The sequence below is a fragment of the Pyrenophora tritici-repentis genome, chromosome 5 (genome assembly GCF_003171515.1).
Source record: "Pyrenophora tritici-repentis strain M4 chromosome 5, whole genome shotgun sequence".
NCBI classification, from domain to species: domain Eukaryota; kingdom Fungi; phylum Ascomycota; class Dothideomycetes; order Pleosporales; family Pleosporaceae; genus Pyrenophora; species Pyrenophora tritici-repentis.
The window spans coordinates 2,649,039-2,669,779 of NC_089394.1; the positions used below are offsets into that span (position 1 = coordinate 2,649,039).

The window sequence follows — 20,741 nt, forward strand, 5'->3', positions numbered from 1 at the left end:
ATGGAGATGATAATGGCCAAACACACACAAGGGCACGACTGGTCTGATTTCGGAGTTTGCTTTTAGATTTACACGGCTAGAAAGACCGCTGATGCACAGGCCTCATGAGTCTGAGTTGCGAAAGTATGAGATTTGTACATTAATAGAGATCAATGACTGAATGATAACAATATCCAAACCCACAAAATAATCTATCCCAGCACCTTCCACAGCTGTCCAATATGCACTTATCCCTCTTGCCTATCCACTCTCTTTCCCCGTCTTCCCCCGCCCCCTCAAAACTCCAAGGGCAATAAGAACACAACCTTCACATGAAAGGGAACGGGAACATGACCTATACTCCCAAGTTTCGTAGAGCTCTCGGTGATTTAAAGGCTGGTCGGGGTGACCGAATTGTACAACGAGTAGAACATTCGTCAATATAGTCCTTCACATAACTAACGGGGAATGATATTCGAAACACACTTACGAATGTACTATTACACACACATCGAAGCCCAACGATGACAATGTACACATATAGACCAAAAAAGGGTATAAATTAGGTACATAAACTTATCATATCAGAAACCGTAGCTTCGTTCAGCACATTACGGAGCCAATGCAAATATACAAAACACAGCTCCACATCTCCTTCTCTTCATGTCCACCCCTTACTTCAACACCAACCTCGCAAGCATAGCCCTCAACGCCTCAGCGCCCTCCCTCCCCTCCGGCCCCAACAGTCCCTCAATCCCCCTAACATGCTCATCCGTCTTCCCCCTCAGCTCCTCAATCACCCTCCTGCTATACTCGAAGCTCCCTTTACTCTCCATATACCTGAGCGCATAGCGTTTGACCTCCTCGTCCGTCGTCTTTTGTTTCAGAATATTCATCAGGATCTGGTTCGACGGATCGGCGCGGATGGCGTGGATAACGGGGAAGGAGAATTTGCCTTCTGTGAGGTCTTCGCAAAGGCCCTTGAGCGTGGTGTAACCGGATGTGGGGGAGAGGTTTAGGTGGTCGTCTAGGATTTGGAAGAGGAGGCCGATGGTGGATACGAGGGGGGCGCAGTCGCTAAGGGTGTTGTTTTAGCTACCATGTAACCCCGTTGTGAAGGAGGGGATTCATGGGGGAGAAACATACACGTCAGTTTCAGACTCGGCTTGCATGAGCTTGATTGCCAATCTAAACAATCCACCCGTCTTGTTGCCCACCATTTCTAGATAATCGGCTTCGCTCGGACATGTCAGGCTATCCCTCCAGTACAGATCCATGCCCTGACCTCGGTGCAGGTTGAGTAGCTCCTCGGTGAATATCTCGATGAGCTTGGGGTTGCTCATGGAAAGGAGGAGGGAGAGGGCGCGGAAGTAGACGTAGTTTGCCGAGTTGATTGTCTGCGGTGTGCCAAAGATGGCGTGAGCGACCGGAATGCCGCGGCGGAGGACTGACGAATCTTCTACATCGTCAACACTAAATTGTATTAGTTGGAGTCATGAGGAGTTGAGAGAATACATACAGCAAACTCGCGGTATGCAGCATGCCCACCACCTTTGTTATAACTTCAAGCCTTTCTGGCGGCACCTTCAACCACAGATTGAACGCAGCAATACACTGACTCCGTATGTCTTTTCCGGGGTGTCCGTACAGGTAGTCGTATGGACCTAGAAGTATGCGCTCCTTGCTCTCTGTCCAGGCAGCACCATTGCCGTATATCAAATCTTCTCCTACGCCCTTGGGGTCGTCGGACGGCGGTGACAGCGGTGTGGAGTAGCCAGTGTCCGAGGCCATGGCTTGGTTTCGATCAGACATGTGCGACTGCGACGTTTGGTCTTGTAGATGGGCGTTGAGCGGTTCGGCGGAATGGCTGGTCTTGCTCTTCTTGCTTTGCGCAATCCAATCAGTCTCGCTCAAGGGGCGCAGGACGCTGCTTGTTGACGGATGCCTAACGCTATTCCCATTGAGGCTGACGATACCAGTGGAGCTGGTACGCGGCGGGATCGCGTTGGGCGAAGCAAATGGGTGGGTTGGTGACGACACGGGCATGGTGACGGTATGCGCGGAAGCCGATTCCGAGGTCGTGGATGACAAGCGGCTTGTGACAGTGATGACGGGTCTTGGCCGCCAAAGGGTTACGCCTGCTTGGACACGCTCAACGCGGAAGCTGCAGGAAGTATAGTAGAGAAAGCGTTGGAAGTTGGCGGAAGGGGGTGATCGGGATACACCTGTCGCGCTCCTGGAAGAAGCGCAATGCGGAGAACGGCGGGGCGCGTCCAACTCGTGACAGCAATGTGTGTGGGGAAGCTTGTTGAACGAGGCGGACTACGGTGCAATGCCGGACAGCCTGGCTGCAAGGACAGGGCCCTTTATACAGCGCATCGTCGCAGGAAAACTCCTCTTGCAGACACAATCGTTGCAACATGCAAGTGCATGTATGACGCCAACCGTTGCTTGAACCCCTGCTTGAAAAAAGCCGCTAGCCCAGACACAGCTACGTACTCCTCACGAGCCTTGCCCATGAATAAAGGATAAACCTTCATAACCTTGCTGAGGCTTGCTCCCTTGCTCTCCATCCGGCAAACTTCACAAATGCAATGCACTATAGACGTGACACCTGGTCTATTCCGAAACTTAATATTGTTGTAGCCATCTCGACCATGTTCGCTGCACCCTGACACAGCACGCTCTAGCCGCCTCCAGTGCAGCATTAAATATTATACAGATCGACCTTTATACCAGAAGGGGAAGAAGAAGACGCTTCAAACCGCCAAGTGGCCTCCCCTAACGCTATACGGGTATGCTAAGAGATGAGGACAAAACAGAACAATGTTAAGAGCCAAAAAGGTCCTAGGAGAGTATTAATGTCCACCTCAGAACCATTTTGTATCCAACACAACAAGGAAAGGTTATGCCTGATGCTGTGGTCGTACGTCGTGACAAAGAAAAACCCAATGGGAGAGAAAACAGGCAAGGAAAACTGGTGCCGTAGAGGCAAAAGAAGCTGATATGGCAGAATCAAATTTACTGCGTTTGGTTGTACGCAAGCCAAGCATCATGCGCTTCGCGGAGAACTGCATCACGGTTAGTAGGTGGTAGACAATCATTTTTCTGATTGAACTCACTTTGCAGAACCTGAGCTTGCCCAATGTACGTTTCGCAAGCGCACTGCAGTGTTCGTCCATCGATGAAGTCGAGGACGACACTGTTGGGAAGTTCTTGTCGATCTTGGTCAGGCGGGTATGGGGTGCGGAAGTCGCTCAAATGGAAGCGTTTAGTCACGCCCTTTTCGTTGTGCTTCGAAGGGCTGAGGACAAGGTTGCCAGAGCCGTCAATTTCGACCCATCTGCGTTTCCAGAGCTACATTGAATTAGTTACGTCCATGAACATATACATGATCAGCTTACCAAGGTATCAGGGAACTGGATGTTCAAGTCTCCAACGTGGACCGCAGGCGGTGGCTCCCTAAGAGATGCCAATGAGGTTGATCGCATATCGTTCTCGGACGATGCCAAGTTGCTCGACGAGTTCTTCCAGGGCATGGATGAAATGGACGAAGACATGCGCTTGAACATCTTGCTGGTCTTGCTAGATTTCTTGCCGCTGTGCGACTCCTTCTTTTCCTTCTTCTCTGATCTCTTCTCGTCGCCCTCTTGGCTGTGCACTGACTTGGACTCGCTCATTCTACGACCGAAGTTCCTCCAGGTGCTCTCAGAAGATGTCCGTGATGCGGCGATACTTTGCTCTCGCGAGTGTGACGAGCGAACTTCCCGAGGAGAAGTAGGCTCAGTCCTGCCACGAGGAGGGCTCATGGGTGTAAAGGTTGCCACTTGATGGTCGATGATCAAGGGACTTTGGTGAAGCTCCAGCGGTGTACTCTCTGTTGGCATCGCAAGTGTAGGCTGCGCTGTTCGCTCATCTCGAATTATACGGGCAGTGACTTGTACAGACTCGGGCTTCTCAGCTCGCTGTACGTTGTACACGGTTGACTTGATCGGGCCCGACTGTTTCTTTCTGTCAGGAGTTGACGACGCCGAGTTGGCTAAGAATGGTTGGGCTCCATTTTTGGGGGTAGACAGCCTGTTTGGCGATGTCTCAATAGGTGTGGTTGCGAAGAAAGACGATTTGCGTTGGGCAAGGGTAGAGCTTGGCGCACTCAACGCGCTGGCAGAACCTATTGATGAAGTTGATTCCCTGTTAGTCTTCTCTGCAAGCGCCTTGATCCTTTGTGAAATGCCAGAGGAAACGTTGATTTTCTTCGACACCGTGGAGTCAGACTTTGGTTGAGGAGGCCAGCCACCAGACAGCTTGCGGCTAGTTTGGCTAGTTTGATCGGGCGATAGACGGCTGATACCTGCGTAGTTGGACGAGGCTGACCTGGGAGGTGTCGACAAGTCCGTGTGAGAGGACTTGCGCGGGAAAAAGGGCGTGATTGGGGACTTGGATACCGACATGGGTTTGGCCTCGTGTACGGTAGCGCTCTGGAGTTCCTCCATGAAGGAGTCGTCGGACAGGTACTCGGCCTCGGAGTTCTCCGCGCTGACATTGACTGCGTCCAACAACGCACGGCGCTTTCCCTTTTTCGATTCTCCAAAGCTTCGCCTCTTGGAAGAGGGCATGAGCATAGACTCTCTGTTGCGCTTCTTTGCCTGTCCGTCCTCTGTGTCGCCAGATGGCATGTAGATTGTGGATTCCCGATTCGAGCGTCGGACATTTTCTTCGGCTGGCCTCGGGACTTCTCTCGCCTCACCTTCTGTATCATCGAATGAAGGCGCTCGTTCTGTGATTACCGGCCCTTCAGTTTGCTGGCTTGGAGCCTCTCCAGGGACGGGAGTGGTGCTTTCGGGTACTACAGTTGGCTGGCTGTCGACCGATTGCCGTTCGTCTATGTCTGGATTGTGCGCATCTTCACACTTTTGCGAATCTTCCATTCCTGCCTCATCTTCTGATATCGACGACGGCCGTGTTGACGGCGCGTCAGACGAGCCACGAGTCTGAGCGGATACGGGCGAAGATATCGAGAACGATGAGTTCAAGTCATCGGCCTCTGCTTGGTTTTCCGTCGCCGTTAAGCCAGAACTGCTCAGACGGTGTGCGAACTGCAAGTCATCACCTAGCAGAGTCTCTCTCTCGGGACTAGATTCTTCCTCGGCCGTCTCTTCCGACTCTGGTGTGACAATTGTTTTGACTTCAGCTTCATCATCCGTGGCCTCAGCATCCTCTGTTTGCACCTCGGGTATCTTGTCTTTTTGCTGCTGCTGTTGCTTTTTGCGCAACTCGAGAGCCTTCATCAGCCTCGTCCTTTCTTGTGTTGGCCCCGTAGACCTGTTCAGGCTTCTATATGACGACACGGGCATGGACTTGACACTGATAGGACCTCTTGTTGAGTATAGGGATGAGACCGGGGACTGTGGCATGCTGGGTGGGTTAAGGTCCTGCGTCGCTGGGGGAATCGAAATAGTAGGTAGTGCACCGGGTGTGGTGGATTTGGACATTTTGCTCTCGGCCGCCTTTCGGTTAGCGGAGCGTAGACCGGCTGGTAGTGAGGATTTGGGCCTTGAGAGGTCTGCCGGGGCACTGCCTGACGTGGCTGGTCGCTTGCCATCGAGAGACGGACGTGGCCGCGGCCCCAGCTTGACTTTGGGCTTGGTATATTGAGCATAGTAGTGCTCATACAGTTCATCGTAGTTGGGCCGCGTGGTTTGCGACGAGTTTCTGGGCTCTGGGCCATTTTCGAATAGTGAGTCGTAGCTCTTGAGGGTATCGTGCAGGTCAGAAAGATCAGTCTCGGGCGTCACCGGGCCTTCAGATACCGTCTCCATGGTGACATGGGAAATTTGCGATGACAACTTGTGCTCGACGGCCTTGTCGTCTAGTATCAGCGGAACAGATTCTCCATGTGAAGACGATGGAAGACTCGGCACGGGCTCCTCGGTCTGCGGCTCTAGTATGGTGGGTATGGTGGACTTTGCGGTGCTAGGTCGTGTCAGGCTCTCGTCTCCACCCACTTCTTCTGCGGCCTCCTGAATCCAGCTAAGCTTCTGCTGACGCGACGATGAGCTGGACGAGGAGCTCGAAGGGGCGGCGGTATGCAAGCTGCAGGCAGAGGTAAGGGCGGCATCGCTAAGCTCATCTGGCGTGGTTATGGGCAATACGATGTCGTGGGGCGCAAACTTCTCGGCAATGTTGATAAAGTGGACGGCAACGCGAGCTGTGCAGCGTGTCAGTGAGAGATTGGGCGGATGCATACATGACGTCAAAACTCACCCTGCAGTAGTCGCGATGTGCCCTCAGGCACGTACTTGACCAGGACCTTGCGACGACGGTACAACAGCAGTCCGTAGAGCGGCGACTTTTCCTCGTACTGGGCAACTGCAGCGCGCGCCTCGCCTGCTCCGCCAGTGCCCCGCGTCAGTACTTCAACAGCATCTCTAGATGTGTACCTGAGCAAAAACCTATAACCAGGACATTAGCTGGTGGCCCGGGAGTCGTGAGAGCAAGAAGAGGACATGTCATACCAACCACCAGCTTCGGCGAGGGCACCCTGGTACGCCTGTGTGACCTCAACGCTGTCCAGCCCGTTCAGCGACATGATAAAAAGGAAAATGAAAGCGCAGCCCCTACGTGGGCGGCTCTCTCTGAGTGCAGACTCTCCGAGCCAGGCGTGTCTGCGGCGACGTGGGCGTAGTCGCGGGCGGACTCAAATATCCAGGAGGTCAAAGCTGGGGGGTCATCCAAATTGGGAATCCGTGGCAGAGAGTCAGTTGCAGCAGACAGGTCGTGCCATTGGGGCGTCGCGGGGCGTCGACACAGATGCACCTTTGTCCAACATGTACCTTGCAACGCGCGGGACACGCAGACTGCGAGCTGAGCAAAGGAGCAGTGAAGGGCATTGAGTGGAAATCAAGTGTTTCATGCACCCAAAGACGAACAGGGGGTCGCGCGTGGCCAGAGCTGATGCCCTAGGCCGTGGTCCATATCTCCGCAACCCTCTGCCGCCCCGGCCCTTTCACCGCCATCAACGGCTTCGGCTCATGAACGCCTTTGCTTTTGCTAGACACGAGGCGGTGCACCCACGACGGCGACGGCGACTGCACGGCGAGTGCTGTGAGCCATGTTGCGCTTCATTCCCGCATTAACACGCCCCCGCAGTACGGCATCAATATCACGTGTCACTGTCAGCCTGACGCGATCAAGGTCGCAGCCAGCGGCGAATATAGTGCAAGGCCAGACTACGACTGTTAAAGTTGCCCGGGATCTTTCATTTCTTCTGCCGTCGGTAGGCTGCAGATGACAGCAAGTGACACGCGCACAGGAAGAAGCAAACAACCGTTTTGTGTGCGACTGTCCCAAACCAGAATAGACAGCGCTTTCTAGTCCAAATGTCTTACTCAGGGACAAACTATCGTCCAATACAAGATTGACCGCAAGACGTCGCAACCCTGGCAAGGTCATGAAAAACTCCGTATCATGGCACCTGCTTAGTGTCTAATTCACCTCCTTTACCTCGCCACGACACTTCGGGGTGTTTATCACATTACGCGGTACGCGTCCAAGCTAGAAAAGACTAAGGGGATAGCTTTCAGGACTACCCTAGTTGCCCCGCACCATGTCGCGAACAGCTCTCCCTCCCCTTGCAGCTCGCAGGTACCCGCGCCTTTAACAGCATAGGAGCCAGTCATGCACTCCATCGCTGATCGGTCGGTAGCGGCCGCCAGGCCGATGAAGAAATGTCGCCATCCACAACCATCATAACCTGACGTTCAAATACTAGCTCACACTTTTTCCCCTACCTTACCTCCCTAAAAGCAAACACACAAAAACAACATCTCCGCAGACCCTTCCTTTCTCCCTACTTACAACTATGACATCACTCCCCGCCCCCAGCACCCTCCCCCATGCCTCCGACGAAGAACTAACCCACGTCCTCGACCTCCTCTTCGAGCCCTCGCCTCCCCTCCGCACAATCACTCTCCCCGTCCTCCGCTCCGCCACTTTCCCCTCCTACGACGTCCTCATCACAGCCGTAAACGCCCAACTCAACGCCCTAGCCATCTCGTCAGACCCAGCCCACCTAAACACCCTCTCCGAGATCCTCTGTGCACATCCCCGCCTCGGCGAGAAGAAGGTCGACAGCGAACAGAGCCGTAAAGAGCAGGCGCAGTTGAACACGGGTGGGGAGGCGGAAGCGGAGAAGTTGGCGGCGTTGAATCGTGAGTATGAGGAAGTGTTTCCGGGGCTGCGATACGTGTAAGTGACACTCAAACATTGAATTACTGTACAACAGCTGCATTGTATGTTTTTCGGTGTGTTGTTGATACAAGAATCAGTGTCTTTGTAAACGGCCGTGCGAGACCGGAGGTCATGCATAATATGCGCGAGCGCATCGATCGCGCCGATGTACGCGCCGAGAGGGCAGACGCCATTCAGGCCATGTGTGATATTGCACGCGACCGCGCGGCCAAACTGCAGAATGTAGATGCATAGGGCGTTGTGTCATAGCGTTTGTACAGGCTAGCGGTTCCCTTCGATCGCGAATTTGCTCCGTCGATGCATAGCGTTTGCTCTCACATCTTTCATGATTATTATGAAAATGAGAGCACGAGACCTACGTACCTAGAGCAGGGAGATGAGATTAGAAAGCTCTGACATACCTACCTACTTACGTACCTTTGCATTCCCAAACCAAATACGTACATATACATTCAGCCCAACATCTCCCTATAGAGAAAATTGTGTCATTCCATCCATGTTACTATTATTACAACTGGCACAAATGCAAAAGTGACATCCGCGTTCTTTTTTAGGTGTGCTGCTTGCTATAGGTTTGAGTCGTGTAATATAGGTCCACTTCGCTACCGCTGAATTGAATCGAAGCCCAACGACGAGGTCGGGTACAGTTTTCATGCTTTCATAAATAGTTTTTTTTGTGTGTGTGTGTGGGTGCGTGGTTGTGACGTGGACGATTGATGTTGATTGATGGCGGATGCGGTTGTGTATGTATGCTGGGATAGGGGGAGGGAGGGAGATTGGAGGGATAGAAGAGGAAGTTGTTGTACAGCTATCGCTACATCTACAGTCTAACACACGAAGATCTAAATAGTAGATGCTTGCGTTGGCAGGCTTGTTGCGCCTTGGTGCAAGTTTTTCGCCTTTGGTCGTTGCCGTTGCCGTTGCCGTACGTACAACCTCTATGTACATCTCAAACCAAGTATCCGCACCTATGTAGTTTACACGCACACACAAAACATAACCAGTATTAACCCTACAAACACCTTCTTACCTTTACAGATTTATACCACCCTATTCTTTTTCTTTGAATCTTAATCCAATACTCAAAGCTAGAAGACAACCAATTGGCCAGCCCGCCTAGATGTATAAAATTCGCTTACATCAACTCCAAGTATTCCCCTCCCTCTTCAAACACACAACCGTCTATCGCCCAACACCTCCACCTTCATACCCCCTAACCCCAAAATTCGGCGACACCGACCTTGGACTCGCCAATGCCAGCAACGTCGGCGAGCGCGGTGTATACGGCATCGTCGTCCTCGCGGTCGTACCTAGAGGGGGGAAACTCGGCGATGTGGACGTTGACGATAGGGTTGTAGGAAAGAAATTCGGGGACACTGGTGTTGTTGGGTTTAGAGTTGAGTAGCTTAAAGATGGTGACGATGGCGATGATGTGGAGTGTTTTGATATCTGTTTTAATGGAGGAGGTATTGTAGGGCGAAAATTCGGGGATGTGGCGAAGGAGTCTGTTCGTTTGGTTGGTGATGTTGTTGTTGTTGATGGTGAGGTTGATGGCAGTGTTGTAACTACCGGTGGAGCAGCAGACAGGGTACTACTACACCACTCATCTTCATCTTCTCCCTCACTCCAATCGCGATTTTCAGCCGGTGGATCTAAGAATTCTGAAAAGAGAGATGCAGTATCCGATCTACACGTCTGCGCTACAGCGCAAGGATGTGTAGACCTAGGAAACGAAACCGCGTCATCATCTTCGTCATCAAAGGGGCTGGGGAGCCTCTCGTCTTCACCCTCACCGTCATCGTCGAGATGCGCGTATGGATCAAAGGAAGCGTGTTCGACGTCAAGGGCGTCATAGTTCGATATACCGAGCGGAGACGGCGGCGGGGGTGTATAATCTCTCCGTGGGATCTGTGCTCTAGGCAAAGCGAGAGAGAGGGTATGTGAGCGGGACAAAGTTTCGTTTGGCGAGCGAAAAGCCTTGGTATCCTCTGGGGAACTTTTCATGGGCGAAGCAGGGGGTGTGGGCGAAGGACTTCTAGATGAGGTAGGAGAAGTAGATGGTGAGCCGGATACTACAAAGTGATCGCCTGTGCGTACGAGACCACTTGGTGGAACTGATGGGTCTTGTGATAGGACTGGTCGGGTGTAGGTATCAATGCTGCCGTGATCGAACTCTAGCCTTGCTAGTTCGAATTGCGCTTGCTCCTTTTCATTTCCTACTAGTATTCGTCCTCTGCGTCCGCCATTGCCCCCCTTGGATGACATGTTTCGTCTGCGTATGCCATTGAGGATGGCGGCTTTGCGGAGGAGGTTCCGACCGAGAGCCTTTTGCTTTGCCCAGACTGCGATTTTCGAGCTGCCTCGATCTACAATGTTGGTTGCTGGGTGGGAGAATTGGGGCGAGAGGCGCGATGTGATGAGGACGAGACGTAGTCGGCGCTTCTTCTTCTGTGTGCACGAGTGTTCTCCGTCGATATCTGCTATAGCTCGACTTCGCTTCCCGGGCCTGGATTGCGTTGGTCTGGGTAAGAAGGTGAGATTCATATCTGGTTTTGGAAGGGGAGTGGTAAAGTCCAGGGTGACCGGTCCTTCAGGCGGAACGAGAATGCCGAATGGTCGACTTTGTATAGATGATGTGTTTGTAGTATCAGCTGGCTTCATCCTCCGTTGCCCAACGTCATGTACGTTCTTGGTGAGATTGAGCTGAGGAGACGATTCAGCATTCTTGCGGGTAGTCCCTACTCCGTAGCGGTGTCTGAGCGACGAGTCGATAAGATGTGAGTCAAGAGCGTCCAGCGGATGGTTTGTTGTGCGGGTAGGGCACGCGATCCGAGGATCAGCAAAGTGGAGCCAATGCTGTGCTAGTGAATGGCGGAGCATGGAGCTTCTCGACCCGATACACCACTCGACCCTGCTTTTCAATGCCCAAAGCCCGGCATGGCAATTGCGTGTGACCCAGACGTGCAGTCAAAACTAAGGGGGTGAGTATGTAATGCCAAGAAGGAGTGAAAAGTCAACGAGAAGTAAGCATTTGGGCAAGGAACCGGTGACATGCAATGTGTGTGTTTTGAAAGAAAGAGAGGGCCCTAATAATATCGCTCCTGCAGACGACCACCTCGGGAGCCCGGATGACCCAACGCTATGGGCAAAGATGCGGAGAACCCTAGCCCGCCTAACCTGACAGTAGATGCCCAGTGCGTCCTTAGTCTCACTCTGCCTTCTCACCTCTTACTGGCCCGCACTACGAGAGAGCATTCGCAAGCGATTGCGTCGAGACCACGCATCTCTGCTCAACAGAGGACGTGTGTGGCAACTTCTCTAAACGCTCATTTTGTGAGGCTGACAGCCCATGTCCGGGGGGGGCAAAAACGTCATACTGTGTTTACGAAAAGAACACGCATGCTGGCAAAGGGCCTCGAAGGGAAAGCGGAGAAGGTCTCCTACAGCAGCAGGCGACAAGAAGGACAGGAATTGCATTGGGAATGGACGACGCCAAAGGGGGGTTCGCGTCTCCAGCTTTTCCCCAAGACCTTGCCTTGCCGCCCCCCAAAACCTTGCCGATCAGCCCTAGCCTCGAATCCTTCACACACCCCCGATCTGACAGCGAGATTCTCTCCGCCAATATAACGTGATCAACTCAGCTTACACTAACTTGCTCTCGCTCTCGCACTCTTACACGAAAGAGGCATGTCACCAATTCCAGCCGGGTGTGTCTAGGCCAGATGGATGACATATAGATGTAGTCTCGCAAGCATACCCAGAGAAAAAGAAGACGTAGCCCTCGACCCAGTTTTGATCCTCGCGAGCCGAGGATCTAGCCCAGCCCCAGTCGCATCATTCAGATGATCCATCTCGATGGGAGCAAACCCTGGGATCTGTCTTGTGAATCGAATGTGACTTGTCTGCACATAGCTCGGCTCCCCTTCGGCCCTCACTACACACAACATGGTGCTTGTACTGTACCAAATAGAAATTGTTCAATAGACAAAGCTATAATCCTCATCAACAATCACATCAACCCCTTGCCCTTCCATTTCCTTACCCTTGCCCTTGCTCTGTAAATTATCACAGCAGCAATACCTAAATTTTCCTATAGCCACATCTACCCTGCCCGCTGCACAAGCTACACTCTCCACACAACCAACCGACTCCCACCGGAGATACCTCCATATCATCCCAAGTAGCGAGTACGCCTAACGGTATACACACCATCCTTACTTACGCTTACCCCAATCCCCACCGTACCATAAGTAAGCGGAGAAGTCCGACGCCACCACCTCCCCTGTTCCTATCAGCACCGCAGTGCAACCGCGGATACCACCGTGACCGACGCAGGCCGAAGAGTACCTAGTATCCACTGTACGGTACCGTACACCGTAGCTCGATCACGATCATGATCACGCTTTCGTATATTTTGTGGCGTAAGAAACTTCTCGTCGTTAGTATGCACTTGGGCGCTTTGTAGCGCACGCCAAACGAAACCCAAGGTGGATATGTGATGTATGATTTTACTTTTCTTGGGCTCTGGCTCTCTCTTTCGCACACGGCAGTTGGGCCTGCACGGCTTACGAGGTTGCGGCTTAGCTCCCCGCTTTCTCTTTCTTCTTCTCATTTACGCCCCGGAAAAAGCAAGATGCTCGTTCGATGTATGCGTGCATGCTTTGCCGAGCCAGTCAGCCAGGGCAAGGCGAAAAAAAAAAGAAAGTGATGGGGTGGAGTGAGTGACATCTGTTGTGACATGTAAAGCATTCCAGCACGTGCGTGCGACTTGTAGGTAGTATCGAAGCATGAATGGGTTTTTCGCATCTACCGTACCTACCGTACAGATCCAAAGCACCGAACCGGACTTTACCTCAACCCCAGAGTCCGAAAATGCACACAACAAGAAAACGCGATTGAGCAACGGGCCGCATCTTTCGTATATGCGCCTCGTCTCGTCTCGGTTCCAATCGCCTGTCCATATCTTGGTTGCACATAGAAAATGCCTGTATATAAACGTCACCATATATTCTTTTTATCCTTATCACACACGGCATATAACACCACCCCTCCAACTAATTTCTCCGAAACGCACCGAAAACAAGACCCTGCATGAAAGCACATGCTCAAATCATCAAATCGGGGTCCGGCTGCCAAAGGTACAAATCCTTATCCGCAGAAGCTATAAGATTAGTTCTGGGGTTATACCCCACGACAGCACTCTTGCCCTGACCGGGTAGTTTCTCCATGGGCTCGAGCACGTTGTTGGAGGAGGGGGGCTTGGATATATCCCAGACAAGTAATCCGTCTTCACCACTGCCGCCGATTAAGAACTGGCCGTCGGGTGTGAGACAGACGTCGCCCTGACCGTTTGGCGGCATGTCGGGGTTGCGCGAGGCGCCGTTGAGGTTGGTGACTGCGGCGCTGGGGGGTAGGCGACCAGAGGAACCAGCTTTGCGGTAGCAGAAGTGTGTTAGTTCGCCTGAGAAGGCGTCTAGGACGAAGTGGCCGCTGCCGTTTGTTGCAACTATCAGACTCTTGCCGTCGTTGCTGAATTCTATCTTTGTCCAGTCCACTTTTTGTCCGCCGAGGAAACGCTGCTCGTAGTCGAGGAGGTCGAATGTGGTAAACGGCGGCTTGTCGTAGTTGCGTATGTCGTAGAGGAGGATATTTTGTGTCGACGGTGAGGCAATGGCTATGACGGTCGCGGATGGGTCGTATGTCGCTAGGTGTGCTGCATGAAGGTTGAGTAAGCCCACATAGTTGGGTGACTGTAGATTCCACAGGCGCACTGTGTTGTCCCGGGAGCAACTGATGAACTCATCCTTGGAAGGACACAGGGCAATCGACGTCACCGTATCAGTATGGCCTTTGAAGTAGCGGATATATGAGTTGTCGTGCGTGGAGAGGAAGCGGAGGGTATCGTCGACCTTTGTACTCGCGTAGATGATGCTTTGTGCATGGTGGCTGAAGCGCGCAAGGTGTACTCCATACTTTTGACTCTTAAGCTCCTTTGCGTGCTTGCCTTCCTTGCAGTTGTAGATTTGAAGGGTATCGTCGTCGCGCGCTACAATGGCTAGTTCGCCCGAGTCGTCAAAGTCGAGTGAAGTTACCGAAGTGCCCTGACCGCCAGACTTGAAGCGCTGATAAAGTGTTAGTGTTTCGGCGCATATATCCAAAGGCGCAAAGCTTACTCTCTGAGGCCTGAAGCTCGTTATGACGTCGCTCACTTTCTGCGTCGGCGGTCCTGCAGGTGGTGGTGGAGGACCTCCGCCAGGCGTTGCTGAGCCGGCCATGGTGGTGTTGAACTCTCAATCGTCGGCCGTGAAAAGCGACTTCATCTCTGCCTATCAAGTTGGAAAGATATGGTGAAGCTCGACACACGCGACGACGCGACGTGGGTAACTAGACCCGAAGAAATGCGTGATGGGGAACAAAGTGGGTCTGACTGCGCTCGGCCTTACGTAGCTAAGAGCCGACACCGGAACACAACATTACTGCTAGCATCGGCATTAGAATTAGCATTTCGTTTCCCTGACCTACAATTCACTCACAACCTTCACTGTCGGATTCCTTTTCACTCCCAGAACCTAGTAATATCCCCCCCTTACGTGTCCATGACCACACGGTAGCGAAGCGCAAATATGTCGACCACACTTGGGTCCTTCATCGCGGGCGGAATAGCAGCATGCGGAGCCGTAACGGTAACCCATGGCTTCGAGACGGTCAAGATCCGGTGCGCATAGCCCGTCGGCGAAAGAAATTCCCTGCGCGCCAGCCTGTTGACCATGGCCCAGACTACAATTGCAAGGCGAGCTCAAAGCCAAAACGGATGCGCCGCGGTTATACAAAGGTGTCTTCCACGGCGTGAGCGTCATCTTGAAGAATGAAGGGCCCAGAGGACTCCTACGAGGATTAGGCTGCGCCGTACGTCCAGACACTACTACAACACATTTCCATGTCTTGTGACGATTGAACAAGAAAGGACGCTGACGGACCAAAGTACATCTACCAAATGACCCTAAACGGATGCCGTCTAGGCTTCTACGAACCCATCCGCAAAACCCTTACAAAAGTCGCCTACACCGACGGCAACGTCCAATCCTTTGGCATCAATCTCTTCGCCGGCGCCTCGTCTGGCATCCTCGGCGCCGCCTGCGGCTCCCCCTTCTTCCTCGTAAAAACCCGCCTGCAATCCTACTCGCCCTTCCTCCCCGTCGGCACCCAGCACCACTACAAAAACGCCGTCGACGGTATGCGCCAAATATACACGCATGAGGGCGTAAAGGGATTGTACAGAGGCGTGGGACCCGCAATGATTCGCACGGGCTTCGGCAGCTCGGTACAATTGCCCACGTATTTCTTCGCAAAGAGACGGCTGGTTAAACATTTGGGTATGCAGGAGGGTATGCCGCTGCATATTGCTAGTAGTACGGCGAGTGGGTTTGTCGTTTGTTGTGTTATGCATCCGCCGGATACGATCATGTCGCGCATGTATAATCAGACGGGCAATCTGTACTCGTCGGCGTATGACTGTTTGTCTAGGACGATCAAGATGGAGGGTATTCTTGCGCTATACAAGGGGTATTTTGCTCATTTGGCAAGGATTCTGCCACACACTGTAGGTTTTGCTCGGGAGCATGGTTGAATGTGCATTTCTGGATTTTTTGGACTGACAACAACACAGATTCTTACCCTTACCCTCGCGGAGCAAACTATTAAACTTATGCGTATAGTGGAAGATCGCATATTGCCCGCCGAGGTCAAGACAAAGGTATGAGCGGTGGGTGCTCCTTTGCCATCGATTACCCCCTTTTCTACCTGTGTATATAGTACCTAGCCTGTTTGATTGATACGCCACTATCGGCATTCTGGCCGAGTGGACGTAGCGGATGGCCTTTTTGTTTTCTCGTCCTGCAAAAGTTGACACTACTGTGTAAATAAGTGCGTTGTATTGATGTGTTAGACATAGAAGTACGTCGTATGAGTCGTTTAGCAAGAGCTTGAGCGATGAAATGTATATGTTGTTCAAGAAAGACGAAGTGGTTATGTTTCGTGGTACAGCTTGACATGCTGTTGAGATTTGAGTGATATTGTTTCTACCACGGGTAAACACTAAGAGTGGATTTTACACCACAGCTCTAGAACGCAGAGTCGAGCAAAGTCTCAATCTACTCATCATCCTCCCACCCCTCAGGCACCCACCCAAGCGGCCTCCCCTTCCACATCCCCACCACCTTAACCGGTCCATAGATCTTCTCTCCACCCTCACCCTCATCCCCCTTCAGCACCGCCTCCCCCACTGCAACAGCCTCCTCAATCTCCTCAACATCAACCTCCATATCCTCTCCACCTCCATCCTCCCTCGCCGCATCCAACACCCTTCTCCACTCCGCCTTATTCCCCACTTCCGCACCTTCACACCTCAAGACACCCTCCACAACCCTCAAATTCCAATACGTAGGCTCACACAAACAGTTCCCTAGCACCTCCTCCACAACACCAACCGCCTTTCTCGCAGTCTCCCATTCCCGCGACGTGAGAACATGAAGTACCCAGTCATGCCACGCTTCCTTGACGGGATCATTCTCTGGGCTGCGCGACGAGGGTGCATCCATAGCCTTCAGCATATGAGCGAGGAGTGTTGGGAGGGGGATAGTAGCTGGTGTGGTAGTAGGATCCGGACTGCTACAAAAGGCGAGTAAGAGGGGTGTCCAGATGAGGAAGGCGCCGGACATGCTACTGCCTAGTTTTCTATCCGTGGGTAGGATTGTCTTGGGGTCGAGGAGGGTGTGTAGGGTGATGTTTTTGATCTGCGGTGGTGGAGAGGAACCGCTGATGTTCAAAATGGTGGAACAGAGTGTCGTGTATGAAGATACTGCTTTTGACACCGCGTTAAATCCATCATGTCCTACTGTCTTACTCTTGATTTCCGCCTTGCGGTCTTTGAGGTAGCTTTTCAGCAAACCTTGTAACTTTTCTTTGAAAACTTGTGTGGTTTCTACACCAATCTCCTCATACTCCACTGCTTCTCCTTCGCCATTTGCACCGGAAAACGCCGTCTCAAGCTGACTCCAGTACCATTCCCAAAGCCACTCCAGAGACTCGGCCGCCGTGCGCTTTAGCTCTGCGAGCGAGGGCAGGTGACGATGCACGATGCGGTGGCGTGTTTCCAGGAGTGCTAGGGGCAATTGGAGCGCCTTTCCTGGTACGAACCAACTCGGGCGGTCGCGGGTTAATTCGATTTGCGTGTCTGCGAGGCCGGTTACGAAGCTGGAAGGGGAGGTTAATGTGAGTGTGAGTCAGAATGGGGGGATTTTTTTCGTCTTGGGATTATTCGGCCGTGGGAAGAGGGCTTGCCAGTGCATGTAGCGGTGTGAGATGCAATAATACCCAAGGATGTAGAATCCTTGGGTAAGGAAAAAAAAAGTCTTACCGTGATATTGCAGTTGCGTACAACAATCTGAGTGCATTATGTCCCAGACCGCTCCTTTCGTCTTGCAGGACCACATCAACGATATCAGCCGTAGAGTCTAGCAGCAGTGGCAGACCCTCTGGCTTACGTAGACGCCATGCAAAAACCTAATCCTATTGCATCAGCTCAGCCCATCTTTCTTGACTCCAACAACACCAACAAAAATAGACCCGAATTCCAAGCTTTAAAAAACAGCCATTTTTACCAGACACCAAGGTGGTTGTTGTTGGGCGTGTACACTAACTACTCAGCTTACCTTGTTCACCGCCTTCTGTCTGCAGAATTTGTCGCTAGTATTGTAGAGGTCCTGGCGCAGCTGAAGCAGCTCCTGGAGGTTCCGCCACGCTGTAACTACAAAGCCAGGTTCCGTATCCATATCCATGTATGCTGTGCGTGGGCGAGCTTAATGCTAGGTAAAGCCGCTTCGCGCGACGACGACAATGACGACGACCTATTGGAGGACGTGGAGGGACGGTATTCCTACAAGAAAGACGCCAGGGCAGATGATTGGCTGACGACGCAAAGGTGTGCGTCGCAGATGTGAAGCACGTGAATAATCGCAGCCCTTGACAAATTTTCTGGAGCCGCTACCCTCCGACTCTCCGAGCCCACAAACCCCTGTTCAATCGTGTGTGTTGTGCCAGAGAAAAACCGAACTGATGACATGAGCAACAAAAAAAACGCCAGTGACGTATGGCCGCCCGTCCGTTCCCGTTCGTGTAGGTTGTGCCGGACTTGACCCGACGTAATATGCTATGCTAACTACCCAGTATACCCCATCTTCTGGAACCATTTCCGTCTGAAATGTTATTCGGCGCTATTCCATGCATCTAGGCTCGGAGGGGGCAGAAAAGCGCAAATGCAGCAGTGCAGGACTCGGTTCGCGCTTGGCCTGGTGCCGGCTGGGGGGAGTTAAGGTAGGGGGAGGGGTGGGACCCGCACTATGGAGAGGAGAGAAAATGGGCTGTGCAGAGGTTGAATGTTTGGTACAAGGCAACTGTGGCGGGCGGGCTCGTCTCTCGCTTGGCCGAAGTTGAGCGAGATGCGAGATGGGCGCTGATGAAAATCCACTCTGCCCTAACTTGACTCTCGACCTCGCTCTCGTTCCTGCAAGCACGTGCAAGCATAAACATGGCTGATGCCATGGGACCACCGCAGGCAGCACGCGCAGGCTCGTTCCGTTGGACGGCGTCAACATCGGCCGGACCTCGATGTGAGCCCGACGCCGTTGCTGCCGTCGGCCCAGTGGGTGTAGGTGTGCGTGCTCTCGAAAAAGGTTGGCAAAATTGAGGTCCAAGATGATGAGGCTGGTGTGTGTGTCACGCCCCCTTCGGTCCTTTGCCGGGCAATGTGACACAATTGCGTCGTGCTTCATTTGGGCCAGACTAGTACCTAATAAAGCATGGATGCCCGAGAAGCTTGCGGCGTCATGTTGCCGATGTGTGATTTGTTGTGCGAGATGCGCCCTGGGTCAGGTACACTACGCTGTTGGTTTTGGTTACGGTGCGGCATGCGCCGAGGCCAAATCGTACCAACGGCTGGTACCTACCAGGGTCGGGTGTCCAAGCTAAGTAGAGTGTCCAAGCTAGAAGCGTTGAAGAAGCTTGCTGGTCGAGTGCGTATTACTAATTATGTCACGGCAGTTGCGAGTCTCACAGCTGAAGCAGAGACGAACACGGCCTGTCTTCCCCTCTCGGCAGTCGACGTGGTCATCATCTTCACGGCTGAACGACCGACATAGGGGTACATGTAGTACCTTTTTGAACACGAGAGATCAGCACAGTGAGTTTGCACACATGACGTTGGTGGTGTGATTGATGATGTTATTGATTGATGTTTGATTTATCCATGTGGTCTATCTACTGCATCGCCATCTGGGCCATGCAACTGATTGCCCGTGAGGGCTGGGTATCTCCAAGTTCTCTTCCCGGTCCCAAGCAGGACCTTGCAAAACGCCTCGCTGTGCTATGCTAAAAGTGAAAACAATGTATACAAGTGGAGCCGTATCACATCCGGCGCGACGTGTTTGAAACAGGCACAGGCACCACCCCACGCTCAAGCCTCAGATCCATCCGAATCCCAGTCCGGCGTCCCGCACCGGCATAGAAGGTTGCTTGACCTGTTGAAACCACCACTCCTTGGACGCCGTCTCGTCCTCGTCGAAAAAGAAACTCTGACCCTCCATGCTGCCTGGTGTTTGAGACTGGACATGGACTGGCATGTGAGCCTGCTCATGTACGGGCGGGAGCGGCGGGGACGGCTCATCCACACTTGCCTCGGAGCTTGCGTCATCATCGTCGTCCTCGTCGTTGTCCTCCTCAGGTGGCTGCCATGTCTCTTCGAGCTTCAGTCCCTTGCCGGTTCCTTCGCTCATTCCCCACGATGATGGCTCTGGTGCGTCGTAGAGGCCGAGGGCGACAAGCTTCTCGCCGTCGTCTTCCTCCATGTCTTGATTTTGCTGGGATGGGTGCTGAATGGGGAGAAAGTCGGAAGATGCCTGTGCTTGGTTCTTTTGGGCCCATTGTTGCAGGTACCAGGGGAGGGGCTCGGTAGTGGGCGTGCTCATGGAAGAATGCATATAGGTTGGTGTGTGCTGGGATACGCTTTGCCATCCATAATCGGAATCATTCGAGTAGATTGGTGCAGTAGTCATGGGCTCGAACATGGAGTTGCGTGTGGAAAGCGAGTAAAAGTCTGAGCCATGGCACGAGTCTCTTGAAGAGGGGGAGTATTCTTGTGGCCATTGTTGTTGGGATTGGGTGGCCTGGTATTGCGAGCATGATGGGTGCCAGCTCACGGGCCGGCTTGGCTGTGGACGCTCCTCAACCTCATCGGCAGCCATGCCGAACATCATCCGGTAGTGATCGTCCAAGGTTGCGTATAGCTTGGGTTCGGTCGTCGTCTTCCTCCTCTCCATGGCCTTTGGGCTGTTGTGGTGGCTCTTTGGCTTCTCGACGCGTGCTGAACGGCATGCTGGTTGGTTGGTTGAGCCGCGGGAGGTGCGGTGGTGTAGTTGTGAGGTCTGCATGTGTCCGGACATGATTGCTGTGTGCGATGT

The 20,741-nt window shown here is 52.8% G+C and overlaps 7 protein-coding genes across 7 annotated transcripts; 2 read left to right on the top strand and 5 right to left on the bottom strand.

Annotated features, from left to right (window-relative positions):
* Positions 1-653: 653 nt before the first annotated feature.
* On the bottom strand, positions 654-2,025 carry PtrM4_110030 (IspA, Geranylgeranyl pyrophosphate synthase; the record flags this gene model as incomplete). The annotated part of the gene is made up of 3 exons (XM_001935769.2): positions 654-1,056; positions 1,126-1,452; positions 1,499-2,025. 3 exons carry the CDS (start codon positions 2,023-2,025, stop codon positions 654-656), a joined length of 1,257 nt encoding a protein of 418 aa, XP_001935804.1.
* Positions 2,026-3,000: 975 nt separating this feature from the next.
* On the bottom strand, positions 3,001-6,568 carry PtrM4_110040 (AF-4 multi-domain protein; the record flags this gene model as incomplete). The annotated part of the gene is made up of 5 exons (XM_066107872.1): positions 3,001-3,050; positions 3,102-3,336; positions 3,384-6,187; positions 6,244-6,431; positions 6,495-6,568. 5 exons carry the CDS (start codon positions 6,566-6,568, stop codon positions 3,001-3,003), a joined length of 3,351 nt encoding a protein of 1,116 aa, XP_065962321.1.
* Positions 6,569-8,340: 1,772 nt separating this feature from the next.
* On the top strand, positions 8,341-8,463 carry PtrM4_110050 (uncharacterized protein; the record flags this gene model as incomplete). Its single annotated transcript, XM_001935767.2, has 1 exon — positions 8,341-8,463. One exon carries the CDS (start codon positions 8,341-8,343, stop codon positions 8,461-8,463), a length of 123 nt encoding a protein of 40 aa, XP_001935802.2.
* A 979-nt stretch (positions 8,464-9,442) lies between these two features.
* On the bottom strand, positions 9,443-11,109 carry PtrM4_110060 (uncharacterized protein; the record flags this gene model as incomplete). The annotated part of the gene is made up of 2 exons (XM_066107873.1): positions 9,443-9,794; positions 9,830-11,109. The coding sequence occupies 2 exons, from the start codon at positions 11,107-11,109 to the stop codon at positions 9,443-9,445; spliced, it is 1,632 nt and encodes a 543-aa protein (XP_065962322.1).
* A 2,225-nt stretch (positions 11,110-13,334) lies between these two features.
* On the bottom strand, positions 13,335-14,504 carry PtrM4_110070 (WD40 repeat protein; the record flags this gene model as incomplete). The annotated part of the gene is made up of 2 exons (XM_001935765.1): positions 13,335-14,351; positions 14,403-14,504. The coding sequence occupies 2 exons, from the start codon at positions 14,502-14,504 to the stop codon at positions 13,335-13,337; spliced, it is 1,119 nt and encodes a 372-aa protein (XP_001935800.1).
* Positions 14,505-14,852: 348 nt separating this feature from the next.
* On the top strand, positions 14,853-15,988 carry PtrM4_110080 (mitochondrial dicarboxylate transporter; the record flags this gene model as incomplete). Its single annotated transcript, XM_001935764.1, has 4 exons — positions 14,853-14,944; positions 15,006-15,135; positions 15,212-15,829; positions 15,896-15,988. 4 exons carry the CDS (start codon positions 14,853-14,855, stop codon positions 15,986-15,988), a joined length of 933 nt encoding a protein of 310 aa, XP_001935799.1.
* A 494-nt stretch (positions 15,989-16,482) lies between these two features.
* On the bottom strand, positions 16,483-20,723 carry PtrM4_110090 (Las1 domain containing protein; the record flags this gene model as incomplete). Its single annotated transcript, XM_066107874.1, has 3 exons — positions 16,483-16,490; positions 16,685-17,481; positions 20,065-20,723. The coding sequence occupies 3 exons, from the start codon at positions 20,721-20,723 to the stop codon at positions 16,483-16,485; spliced, it is 1,464 nt and encodes a 487-aa protein (XP_065962323.1).
* Positions 20,724-20,741: the final 18 nt, after the last annotated feature.